The sequence below is a fragment of the Sciurus carolinensis genome, chromosome 3 (genome assembly GCF_902686445.1).
Source record: "Sciurus carolinensis chromosome 3, mSciCar1.2, whole genome shotgun sequence".
In the NCBI taxonomy this organism is placed as follows: Eukaryota; Metazoa; Chordata; class Mammalia; order Rodentia; family Sciuridae; genus Sciurus; species Sciurus carolinensis.
This window is the reverse complement of record NC_062215.1, coordinates 127,441,985-127,455,896: the sequence shown is the minus strand read 5'-3', so window position 1 is coordinate 127,455,896 and position 13,912 is coordinate 127,441,985. Positions and strand designations below refer to the sequence as shown.

The 13,912-nt window shown below is 38.4% G+C and overlaps 1 protein-coding gene across 1 annotated transcript in view; it reads left to right on the top strand.

Moving 5' to 3' along the window:
• The window catches only part of Ttn (titin), a 265,315-nt gene that overhangs the window by 36,745 nt on the left and 214,658 nt on the right, over nt 1-13,912 (top strand). Inside the window, 7 exon segments of the mRNA XM_047544703.1 lie at nt 403-663; nt 1,158-1,299; nt 1,386-1,551; nt 2,702-2,933; nt 4,622-4,906; nt 5,125-5,250; nt 9,769-9,957. Of these exon segments, the coding sequence (XP_047400659.1) occupies nt 403-663; nt 1,158-1,299; nt 1,386-1,551; nt 2,702-2,933; nt 4,622-4,906; nt 5,125-5,250; nt 9,769-9,957 (1,401 nt within the window).

Here is a 13,912-nt window from a genome sequence, read left to right as displayed (position 1 = left end):
CACATACATTCAGTGGACTCATTATTATTCCATATCCTATACTTTTCCTTCTCCAGCATATATTCTACTCAAAAAAAAAAAAATACTTGACTGAAACATCTAGTGTGTGTTCATACTGTTAGGTGCTAGCATTCCCACTGGATAAAATTTCCCAATTATAGTAGCATTGAAAAGCTACCCAGAAAGATGCTTCATTGTCTATCACTTCATCTTTCTGCTCCTCTCACAGTTGGCACTGTCCTGTACAGGGCTTCAAGGAAGACATCAAATCTCCTCTCTCTGAATTGTAATCAGTTCAACAGATGTAACACTAGCATATCAAGTTTTCATGCTTCACCTGTGACCACACACATCGTATTTACATGAAGTTTCTTTGGGTGTTTTCCCTTTCCCCCTTTGCAGCAATCATGATTACGTCCATGCTGAAGGACATCAATGCTGAAGAAAAGGACACCATTACCTTTGAGGTGACGGTAAACTATGAAGGCATCTCTTACAAATGGTTAAAGAACGGTGTGGAAATCAAATCAACTGACAGGTGCCAGATGAGAACCAAAAAGCTCACACACTCACTGAACATCAGGAATGTTCACTTTGGAGATGCTGCTGACTACACATTTGTGGCTGGAAAAGCTACATCAACAGCCACACTTTATGTGGAAGGTATGGTTTCATAAATGTCATAGCAATAGAAAAAATATAAAACATACCATGTAAAATGTTAGTCCATCAGCTGATGAAGAGATAAATAAAAGGTGGTATGTCCATACAGTGGGATATTAGTCACCAATGAACTGATGTATGCTACAATGTGGATAAACGTTGAAAAATTTACACCATGTGAAAGAAGTCAGCCACAAAGGACCATATATTGTATAATTCCATTTATATGAAATGTCTGGAATACCCAAATCTATTAAGAGTTAGGTTGGTGGTTGCCTAAGGAGAGAGGGGGAAGAGTCTGGAGTGATGGCTAAGACAGTGGGAAGAGTCTGGGGAAGTGAAATGTTCTAAAATTATGGCAATGGTTGCACAACTCTGAATCTGAATACACTGGCAGTCATTTAATTGTATACTCCATGTGAGCAAATTGTATAGTATGTGATTATATATCAGTAAAACTGTTAAAATGTTAACTTTTTACATGCTCTTTTCAGCTCGTCATATAGAGTTCAGGAAACACATTAAGGACATTAAAGTTCTTGAGAAAAAGAGAGCAATGTTTGAATGTGAAGTCTCTGAACCTGACATTACTGTACAGTGGATGAAAGATGGTCAAGAACTGCAGATTGCAGAGAGGTTAGTCATTTTGTCTTGCTGTATCCCAGTGATTCTGTTTCTTTTGAATCACATACGTTAAGCTCCAATTTCCATTTCTTCCATAGGATAAAGATTCAAAAGGAGAAATATGTTCACCGCCTTCTGATCCCATCTACACGGATGTCTGACGCGGGCCAGTACACGGTGGTAGCAGGAGGCAATATGTCCACTGCTAACCTCTTTGTAGAGGGCAGGGATGTTCGCATCCGAAGTATTAAAAAGGAGGTTCAGGTATTGTCTACAAGCTGAATTTTTTGAGAAATCATCAATAGTGCCTAATCCATAGTTTTATATTTTAATTTTTGACTTCTAAATTTTCTTTCTTTCTTTCTTTCTTTCTTTATTTCTTTCTTTCCTTCTTTTTGATATATAAATTTTCTAGCCACAGTCTTTTAAAGATTAAAATCAGCTCATTCCTGCTGGTTTAGATTCTTATGCTAACACTGATTTAGTCACAGTTTCTACTCACTTGGGGAATACGAGTGTCCTTAGCAGCTGTCTAAGTAATTAAAGCATCTGTAGAAACCTCACTGTAACAAGTGGCCACTTGCTGAGCAACACCAACCAGAAAAGAACTAAAATTTAAATTATGATGTTCAGACATCAATTAGAATTAAGGAAATTTAAAACGAGGTAGCATATTCTTGGGTTTCTATCCAGGGAGAGGCAGGTGTGCAAGGACTTAGTGACTGAGAACTCTTCCTGTGAGGAATCTCAGACTGAGCAGTGCCAGACTCCTCACAAGGATGCTGAGCAGACATCTTTGCCCTCTACTGTGTTTGCAGAGCTGTTCCTCATGGGTACCAGTCTTCCCAAGTGATGTAATGGAGGGAATGTGTTTAGAGAAATACCTTTTGAGTTCAACTTCATCATATTGCTCATCCAAAGACCTTAGGCCATAGTGAAAAAAGCTTTCAATGAAGATTGAGATCACCTGAATGTCTCCCATCCTTTATTTTCCAATTCCAAACCTTTTTTTTTTTTTTTAAGTTTTAAAGCAAAGATAATAACTCTGACCTAGCGTGCCAAGTTATTGTTCATATGATATGAAATCAAGTTGAATAATGACTTCAAAGAGCTCTATAAATAATTGAAAGCCCCCAATGTAATATGTCATTACTTTTGTTATTATCAATTAAGAAGCAAACATTTAAAGATGAAATGATTGTCTCCCTGGGCAGCTTCCCTTATTAGTGCAGGTATAAACATGATTCTCTATAAAAGAAGTTTGGATAATATTTGCCAAAGACTAGGCATGAAAAATTAGAGTATTACATAATCAGCCAACTTATAATGTATAAATTTTGTATGTTCTTCAAATGAACAGTTTTAGAAATAAGAGAAAACTAGATCAGTTTTATTTTTGTTACTCTCTCAACAGGTCATTGAGAAACAGCGTGCTGTAGTTGAGTTTGAGGTCAATGAAGATGATGTAGATGCCCGTTGGTATAAAGATGGCATTGAAATTAATTTCCAAATCCAAGAACGACACCAATATGTGGTGGAGAGAAGAATCCACCGCATGTTTATCTCTGAGACCAGACTGAGTGATGCGGGCGAATACACCTTTGTGGCAGGAAGGAACCGAAGTTCTGTGACTCTTTATGTCAATGGTATGTAGGAGAGATTTAACCAATTTTGTGGATCCATCTGGAGTAATCCTCTCTTTTAAGTAACTGAAGATCTGGTAGTTCCTGGGAAATTTCTAAAGAATCCATGGTATTTATATGAATGCAGATACATTTATTTTCACACTATACCTCTGAGAAGGGGAGGGTAGCTGTTAAAAGTATTATTGAGAGGTCATTTCCAGGAAGCACCTAAAGGCCATATAGTCATTTGACTGATCAACACTGTTGAACATGCACTGTGTTATCAATTATTATATAGCCCAAATGTGTTTCTAGATGCTGTTTTAGTTCTCTGTCCCAAGTACTTACATACCAATAGCAATATTATACAGGTGATAGGGACATTTCCAGCCTCTAGTGTGAAGAATCTGGGAGAATCCTAAGATTCGCTTTGAGACTGTGGAGGGAGGGCCTAGAGCCACAGGTACTGTGCAGCTAGGTCCTTCTTACCCATGAGCACAAAGACCAGAAGCTGGAGTTCCATGTGCTACCAAACACCCCCGAGGAACCCAAGAGCAGTCAGTCCTCAGGAGGGTGCCATTAAACTTCTGCTTTCCTCATTAGAATCCTTAGTGCTAAATTTGAGACTGGTCTAGATCCAAGGCTAACCTAGATACCCAAAGAAAAATAGAACCTCTCTCCTGTCCCCATCCAGGACTCTATCTTGAACACAATATCCATGAGACAGACACAGGAACACTCAAGATTCACAAAATGAACCATTTACCAACATTTCCTGGGCTCTTAGAAGACCAACTGATCATAGTATCCAGTTTTTACCTCTGTATTAGTGGTGGAGAAACTGAGGCATGAAGTAAAGTTCTCTTCTATAGTAGTGTCAGAAACCAGCCTCGTAAAAGTCCTCTCTCCCTTTTTCTGGGTTATAGGAACTTCCCAGGTTCCCTTGCTCATTCAACACTGAGAATAAGCCTTAATTAACATAACACTTAATTGAATTTAACTAGATCTGAAATAGTATTCATTCATTCTTTCAATACCTACTGATTACATTTCACTGGCACCTATTTTTAATGAAATGACAATGATATATACACAAATCTTTGCAAAATAAATAAACCTGAATGGGATGAGCTGCCTCACCACATGACTTTTATTTGATTGATTGATAGATTGATTGATAGATACTGGGGATTGAACTTAGGGGTGCTTTATCACTGAGCTATACCCCTAGCCCCTTTTTATTTTTTGAGACAGGGTCCTCCTAAGTTGCCGAAGCTGGTCTTGAACTTGTGATCCTTCTGCCTCAGCCTCCCAAGTAGTTGGGATTATAGGCATGTGCTATTGCACCTGGTTCCAAAAGACTTTTAAAAATAAGTAGCACATGAAAGTTATTCTAGGATTACTTTAGGTATTCAGTGCTATGCCCCATCAAGAAACTAAAGTAATCATGTTATACTGAGATACAGCATTCTCAGCAACACCCTCTACCCCATATTATAAAAAATAAAATAAAATAAAATAAAATAAATCTTCTAAAGCTATTCCCTCTACTTGAGGGCAAAATTCCTGCTTAGAATAAATAATGTTCTAATATTCTGAGGCAAGTAAAGATATCACAATTCCAAAGTTTTGCTTCTGGCAACAAATGAGTGTAAAGTCCTGTATGTCTTTACACTTCTTCACAGGCTGTTTCTGTCCTTTTCTTCCAGCTCCAGAACCGCCCCAAATTCTGCAAGAGCTCCAGCCGGTCACTGTGCAGTCTGGCAAGCCTGCCCGCTTCTGTGCTGTGATATCTGGCAGACCACAGCCCAAAATTTCCTGGTACAAGGAGGAACAGCTGCTTTCCACTGGCTTCAAATGCAAATTTCTTCATGATGGGCAGGAGTACATGCTTTTGCTCATTGAAGCTTTCCCAGAGGACGCTGCTGTCTATACCTGTGAAGCCAAGAATGACTACGGAGTTGCCACGACCTCAGCTTCTCTTTCAGTGGAAGGTAAGAATGCTGCTACTCCCCAGCTTCAACTGAAGCCTGCCAGCCAGCTCCCGGGCTCTCCCAGTGCATTTAAATTACAATCTGGATCTCATAAAAGATTCTACCCAACTTTGAAAGCGCTCCATTTGCAAAATAAATGAAGATAAATCTGCATGCTCCCTTCTGTGAGGTCTGTATGGTGAATTAATCATGACAAATCCTTTGGTCTTTTTGTTTAGTTCCAGAAGTTGTGTCTCCTGATCAGGAAATGCCAGTTTATCCTCCTGCCATTATCGCCCCACTTCAGGACACCTTCACTTCCGAGGGAAGACCAGCCCGTTTTCAATGCCGAGTTTCTGGAACAGGTAGGTTTATAAACAAAAGCTATCATCACTAGTATTTACAAAGAGTGATGGGAAGAAAAGGTTCTCTCCCCTTTTCCTCTGTCATGAGCATCTCTCATGCATAATGTGAAGCTTGATGGGTATCTAGCAGGCTTACTTGAATTATTGAATGAAGAATTAGATCAATGTTTTCTGCTACTGTTTTGGAGTCTTAAAAATGTTAAGGTGGTAAGTTTTGTGTGTGTGTATATGTGTGTTTTCACCACAGTTAAAAAAAAATTAGCTCAGTGTTTTCCACTAATCATCAAAAAATGTCATGTTCCTTTATGGATGTAGATGCCCTTTTATCCTTTGATTGAGATATTACAATGACAAAATTATTTTATTAGAGTAATTATGATAGCATCTGTAAGTGTTTCAAAGAACAGTCCATTTACATGTAAGCCATTATTTAATCTATGAACAAGGCTGTATGAAAGGTCTATTCCATTGGAAGGCAATAGTGCTCAAAAGTGGGAGCTTCATGGTCAGAGAGACTGGATTTGAATCTTGGCTCCAATGTGTGACCTTCAGCAAATATATGGTTTTTCTGTTTCTATTTCCCTCCTAAGTGAAGATATTATTGCATTCAACTTAGAATATACTTATCTTGAGGAAGAGATACTGAACTAGTACTGGAACCTGGTACGTGCAAAATGGAACCTACTAGAAAGTAAACTCTATGAGAGCAAGTGTGGATCCTTACCCAAGAATAGCACCTGGTACATAGTTGTTGATACTCTGTAGCAGTGGTGGATTGGACAGTGAATAACTGTTACATGACCAACAGCAATCACTGAAGGCTATTACCAGGATTAAGCTACATGACTCAAGTCAGCATAATGCCCAGCACTATCATATAGTAATCACTCTGAGTTCACTGCTTCTATTTTCATTCGGGGCTTACACTATCAGTCCTTCCCCTTTCCTCAGAAGTCTGACCTTGGAAAAAATGAAACAATACATGTACCGCCATTTCAAACCAGTTATGATTGCATACTGACCTCAAATAGAGATGAGATAAATCAAAGAAATAAATTATTGATTTATCCTAAATGAAACTCATTTCCTCATTTGCTTGGCTTTTGTATACCAATACCAAAGGGAAATTCACAAAGCTTGAATGTCTCACTGCACTCTTATTCAATTTTATTGTTTTGTTTATTGTGCTTCTCCCATTAGTTTATAACCCAATCTCTACCTTGCCAGGATCTATTTTCCTAAACACATTAGTGTTTCAATAGCTCTTCTGACCTAATGATTTCTTCCTGTGGGATGAATATGGTAAACTGGAAACCAAATGGACCTCTTGGATTGTATGAGCAAAATTAAAGTATAATGCACATAAAACACCAATAGGCACAGCTGCCAAGTGACTGGTGCTCAATGCATTCATTTTATTATACCCACAGAGAGGCTGTATAAGCATAAAAGTCTAGTATTGGATGAGCAACACAGGCAGATACCAGAGACTTTCCGTCTTTGAGCCGTAGTGTTCAAGAAACACTAAATATCAATAAATTTGGACTAATCTGATAATAGCCTACTAATAAAATAAAGAAAATTTATTTTAAAATCAAATTCACTTAAACTATACTAATTTATCCATTCATTGAATTTTATAGGAAGTTTTTCATATACACTTAGATATATATCTTCCAAAGTAATAACAGTTATATAGTGTAACAGTATAGTTATAGTATAGTTATATTTGTATACTGATTTTTAGTCTGTAGAAAATATAGTTTTGCCTTGAAGGTGTTGCAAAAGCATATTTTAAGGCTTCCATAAGACTCTGGGGTAGAAAGAGAAGAATTCGGTCTTTTCTGCATGACTAATGTCTTTAAATGCTTGAATGGGTCTTAAAACTTCATGAGATCATTAACTCCCTATGTGTGGTAATAGTCGTATACATGTAGAGGCTTTAGCATCCTCTTGTAGACGTATCTTCTATATGACAGAAATTGAATTCATTAAATAAAATGCCCTTTCAAAAGCTTGCCAAATCTCAATTTCATTCCCTGGATCCAAAAATATTTCTACAATGCACTCTGACTAGGTATTACCTACAAGAGTAAATACGGTCCTTCCTTCTATGAAGTGGATAAAACTAAGTTTTCAAAAGCCTTGATACTATATTTCTGGGGACTCCTGAACCATTGTGCCACGGGGTTCCAAGCCACCTGGTGGTGCTTTTCTCACTGTGAAAATGTTATCTGTGGCAGGTCTCTGGTGACCCCTACTGGTCAAAGACAAATTTAGAAAAGTAGAATTTTCAAGCATAATACAGCTAGCTTCTTATTAGTCAGTATCATTTATTTGGAGGCTGACAGTGACTGGTAGCTAAAGGAAATGATAACCAAGTTGTCTAGTAGTGAGGGATGTCCATTATTCATTTGAGCATCTATTCCATTTCTATTCTACTGACATTTATTGTGCTCCTACTGCTGCGATGTTACTCTCGGTACTGGGGGTGCACGGAACAGGCTCTTGCCTTCAGTACCTAGGTGAGGAGATACAGCTGGACCAAGGTTGTAAGTGCCACAACAGGTCCACACATCGGTCTGAGAGATAGTCGGATGAAGCTATATGAACTGGGGGATGAAGAAGTAAGCCCTTTGGGAACAATGGTGTTCCAGGCAGAGAACATTCATGAAGTCACTTCATGTGCCAAAAGCGACAAGTGATTAAGTTTGGTTGGAAAGCGATGTCATGAGAGGATGAGGAGGCTAGAAAGGAAGGCAAAGATCAGATACTAAAGCGTTGGTATTTTATGCTTAGGATTTTGGGGTTTATCTTGTTTACTTTGAGGAGTCACTGCAGGGTTTTTAAACTCCTGGGTAACAGGATTCATATTTTAGAAACAATACTGTGAAAAGGAACAGAGGAATGGACAGGTGTAGGAGGTGAGACTGGAAGAAGGGACTGGGGAGAGGCTGTTATCATAGACTGAAGAGTGCTGGCAGGTCTTCCCCAAGGGGAGTCAGGAAGGAGAAGTATGTTGCCAAGGGAGGTTTTGCCCTTTAGCTCGTTTGCTGTTGGCCTGTATATCCTGGTGCCTCATTCAGTTCACAAAGAATAAACTGTCAGTGGAAATAGCAGAGAACCTTGTAAAGGAACAAATGAACTCTGCATCCTCCCATTTCCATTGGTGATTACAAAACACACCTAACAGATTAAGTGGTTGCAGGATAGCTGTTCAGTGCATGTGATGGTGTTGCCATGTCACATGTCCCTACCTTTTGGCATGAAATCGAAGACACTGTGATGTTAGGTATTCCCACTCTAATGACTGACTTATACCAATGGCTTATAAAGTCTTTCATGCATATTATGTCATTTAATTCTCATAGCCATTTTATACAATGAATTGTGACATTCCCTATTTTCAAATGAGAAGACTGATCAGAGAGGTTAAATGACATGGCCAAAGTCACACAGTGGTGCATTGCCGTGTTGGAATTCCATTCTGTAACTTAACTTGCTACCTTGGAACAACAAACCACAGTGCCTCATTCAAAGGAGAACCTGCAGTTTATAAACAATTACCATCATAGAAAGGAGAGTAACCTTCATAGATCAACAGTGCTGCCAGAAAGCTAAGACTTGTTAGAAGATTCCTGTGGAAGGTACTGAGATAGGAAATGGGATAGTTCCAAAAACAAGGTAATTTGGCAATTAAAACACCTAAATTTAAAGTATGTATTAGCATAAAGTATAACAATGTAACACTTTATCCTTTATTTGGGCTTTTATTTCTATTAAGATGGCTCAAAATCTATATGAAAAGTTTTATTATAACTGCTCCTTGGGAAAAAAAAATTAAATTTTAGTTTAAGGTGCTCAAATTCCCTGAAACTCTCAGTGTCTGTCAGTTTGTCTGTCTCTCTCTCAATTTAAAATTTTTCTATACAATTATTTGTGCCACACATGCTACTCAGCTGCAGCCTTCTGACACCTAATCATTGGTAACAAAAATACATATTTTTCTCTTCAGCCTTCAAGGATGTCTACTTTAGACTTTATAGAATGTTGATTTTTTTTTCAGCTGTCTTTTTGATTGATCACTATGAAAACTGAAAGTGGAGATTTACCTTACTTCTGTCTCAGAACACAACCACAATCCCAAATCTAGTCCTTCATAATGACTGCTTCTCAGGACCATGTTTTTCTCAAGGTCACTGAATTTGTCAAAATTGTGTCCCTGTATCCACCACATGATATGCAAATGCCTCAGAAGACTCTAACTAAAATTCTGTCATGTTAAATATTTCAAACCAGTTTGATAGAGCAAGCCAGATTTTTGTAGAATCATGATTCCTTCCTGAAGATGAAATGAAGTCAATTAACAGCAGATTTAGTCTGTCCAAAGGCAAAGTATAGTGTCCTTAAGATAAACATGAAATGCAGTCTCTAGTCTAATTGATAGTGTGTTTGCAGGTAAATTTTAAAACCCACTTATTTGGGGAACTTAAATATCTGCTTTTCTTTTGGGTACAGATCTAAAAGTGTCTTGGTATAGCAAAGACAAGAAAATCAAGCCGTCTCGGTTCTTTAGAATGACTCAGTTTGAAGACACTTACCAACTGGAAATTGCTGAAGCTTACCCAGAAGATGAAGGAAGTTATACTTTTGTTGCTAATAATGCTGTGGGTCAAGTGTCAAGCACAGCCAACTTGAGACTGGAAGGTAGAGTAAAGCCATTTTAGGCCACATTTAGCTATAGCTCTAATCTCACAGCGCCAGTAACAATTACTAAATATTTCATGTAAATCATTGTTGGTCCTACCATTTTCTTTTAATTCAACTAATTATTTCCATGTCATACGCAGTGCTCTTGCTCCTCAATTACCCCTTCTCCCCATAAGTCATGGACCATCATTTTTTATTCCGCCTGCTTTTTTTCCCATAGACTTGTGACCTGTCATGGTTGTCACCAGCTTTCATGCCTCCTGATCAGCCTGTGTCTTAATGGAGAGATGCTGAAGGAATGGGCATATTTGCTTTCCCATTTAGCTAGAAAGAGAATCATTTAAAAAAAAAAAAAAAAAAAAAAAAAAAAAAAAAAAAAAACTAAGTGCTATCACCCTCCCATTGTATTGACACAATTATGATTGCACAGGAGGAACAGTAGACAATCGCATGTCTGTTCACGAGCTGGAGGTGTTCATCATCCCTCATAGATTGACTGAGTGTTGAGGGGCCAGGTGTTAAGGTGGATTCACATTTCGGTTTGTTGGGAATCTTAAATTGTAATCAGATATACCTCCTCCTGTCATGGAGCCACTTTAATTCAAAGACAGGATGACATTTTAATGCATCAGACTTTTTTTCTGAATGAATATAGTCTAAGTAGCATTAGGTATACACAAATACATAGGGATTTAGGAAAATGTATGTTTATTCCTTAACTTTAATTAAATTTAATAATTAGAGGTTTCCTTCATAATGAATTTTAAGTGTTTTGCAAAACAGAAAAGCTTGTTTTACAGAGGAAGAAAAGAAAAGAACACCTAAACCCTGTTGTTGAACTTCACTATTCTCCAACAATATGATGAAGTTCCTTAAACAATTGGTGTCTCAGTTTTCCTGTCTGGGAAATGGAAGTGAACTCGTGTGACTTTGATTCAGTAGTGACACCCAATGGCAAAGCATTAGGATTGGACTTGGGTCTAGTTCGTTACTCAAATTTGTGACAGATCTATAGACAACTCCAAACGCGTTTTGGTTTCAGTGCAGGGAAAGACATTAAAAACTGGCATGCTTCTTTTCAGGATTTAGCAAATATGAAGAAGTTACATCAAACTCCCTGTGGCATGTCTCTTCATCAGTTTCATTTAAGAAGGAGGCCCTTGGCCAAAAACCCATCTTCATCCAACCTCTATCAAGCCTCAGGGTGCACAGCGGGGAGACAGTCAGATTTCATGCAAGGGTTTCTGGTGTTCCCAAGCCAGAAATCCAGTGGTTTCATAACCAGCAGCCAATTCCACCAACAAGAGATGTAGTTTTCCATTTTGAGGAGTCCACAGGCATGGCTTTATTGCTTATAGTTGATGCTTACTCAGAGCATGCTGGGCAGTATTCTTGCAAAGCAGCCAATAGTGCTGGGGAAGCCACTTGTGCAGCTACACTCACAGTGACTCCAAAAGGTAAAACCCATCTTGCTTCGAGGACTTTGATTTGCTGCATACCTTCTAGTCCCAGTGTTACTAATGACAGTCTCTACCGTTTGTTTCACTGCATACTGTGATCAGTCTGTAATTTACTAATAAAGTAACACCCAACAAGGCTCCCCAAGTCCTCAATCATGGCTTGACCTATGTACCTTAAATTTCATGTGTGTTCTGTGCATTAGAGAACCAATAATTATTTTATTAGGTACCAACTTAGCTTGACTTTTTTCACTTTTCTAAAACCACTGCATCAGTAAATGATCTATGTGCTGTATATTGTCTATATGATGGAGGGAGGATAAATGGTATCCCAAATAGAGTCAGCTTAAAAAAAAAAAAAAGGAGGGGTGGGGAAACAGACCGTGTCACTCCATATATCTGCAATGACAACAGAAGGAAGAAATCAGAACTGTATGGCATTCGCATAAGCCATCACCAACCACTCATCACTGGATCACTGGGAATGAATTTTCTTTTGTGTGGTCCTGACAGCCATACTGCATCTGGCATGCTGCTTCCAAGTGACAATGATGTCTTTCATCTTCATCTTCCATGCTCTTATATGTTACTAACCTAGCCGAGTGACAAAGTTTAGATCTTAATATTCTTTTCTTTTTCTTGTCACTTGATTATACAGTGCAAGCCCTAGATAGGCAAAGTTCTGGGAAAGATGTAAGAGAGTCCACCAAGTACCAGGCAGTGGCAGATTCCTCTTTCACAAAGGAGGAGAGCAAAATATCCCCAAAGGAAGTTAAGTCATTTCAAGGATCATCATATGAATATGAAGTACAGGTTTTTGAAAGTGTATCTCAAAGTTCTGCCCACACAGCTGCCTCTGTTCAAGATGTAGAGTTGCACCATTCCACGTCCCTTTCACAAATTGCAGAAAGCACTGAGTTGTCTGAGAAATATACTGAAGAGTCAATGGGTGAGGCACCGAAGATTCTCCTGCACCTTCAGGACCTCACTGTAAAGTGTGGCGACACTGCTCAGTTCCTCTGTATTTTAGAAGACATATCTTCTGTGGATGTCACCTGGACTCATGAAGGCGTAAAAATAGAGGAATCTGAAAGAGTGCAACAATCTGGAAATGGAAATCTTCAGTTTCTTATCATATACAATGTTCAGTTGGCAGACCAAGGACTGTATAGCTGCATTGTACACAATGGCTATGGAGAGAAGACCACATCAGCAGTTTTAAGCGTAGAAGGTGGTTATTTGATTTTTTAGCTATGACTTGCCTCATTTCATCTTCATCGCTTCATGCAGCTTTTCATGCAACCATGCAAATTGAAACAATATGTTAATTAGAATGTCTCTGGCATTGTCTTTATAAATGACTTAAGAGAGTAGACCAAGTCAGTGGCCAAATTGTCATGAAAATTTAATTCTCCAGTTTGGATTCAGAAAGTTTAACTTTCAGGTCCAGGTTCAGGAAGGAAGTCAAGGTTTATTTCATATCTGCTGCTTTTTATAATATTTACCCAATGTGGCACCTAGAAAGTGTACCAAAGAACGCTTAAATATTATAGTGTGCGGTGTACTTATTGGGTATTCATTATTGTGTCTGACTGTGTGCTAAATTTAAATTTTATTGTTTTGATAGTAAGAGACTCCCACTACCCCATTATCTACCTTTTCTTTTCAGATTTGGCAGTTCTAGTTGTTTGTAAGGAGACTATGAAAATAGAAAATTGGGTACTGAAAATAATAAGGCTCTCTCTGGACCAAACATAGGGATTTGTGATACTTCTCAATAAGTGAAATGACTTTTGCAGCATCAGATTCCCTGGAATTGCAGAATTTTATCATGGCAAGATCATTATTTTTGTCATTATTGTTCTCGATTCTTCATTATGTCTGCAAGAACACAAATAAATCTGTCTAGGCAAAGGATAACTTCTCCCTGTCACCCTAGCCTTTCTTTTTAGATGCTGAGAGAGTGAGAAAATCATTCTTCAAATATTAGAAGCTCACACTGTGCATCTGCAGGCAAAGGAGCTTCACTGAGAACTGTGGAAAGAACCTAGTAGAAGGTCAGGCATCCCCAGGGGTCTGTGGAAAGCTGTAACCTAAGTTCTTCCATGATCCTGACCGTACTGTGGAGATGTGCACAGCCATCTCTGCACTGAATTTTGAAACTATCGTTATCCTTGCTGCCCGACAGGAATATTCATTTAAAATATCTGTGATTTCCACTCACCAAAAAAGAAACATTTTCTTTCTTAATCAGAGATGTTGTTCTGTAGACATTCTTGGTCCTATTTCCATAGCCTACAAAAACTGAGATCTAGTTATATAAAATAAGTTGGAAATTCCAGAGCATCAACCCTCAATTTCACTGCGACTTTTGGCTGGCACAGTAATCACAGAATGAATGACTGCTTATCTGGAGGTGTTGTCTACAAGTCGTGTAGGTGACAGCTGTCACAGTTTCTGCAGAAATGTGAAACTTGAAGTTGACTGTGCTG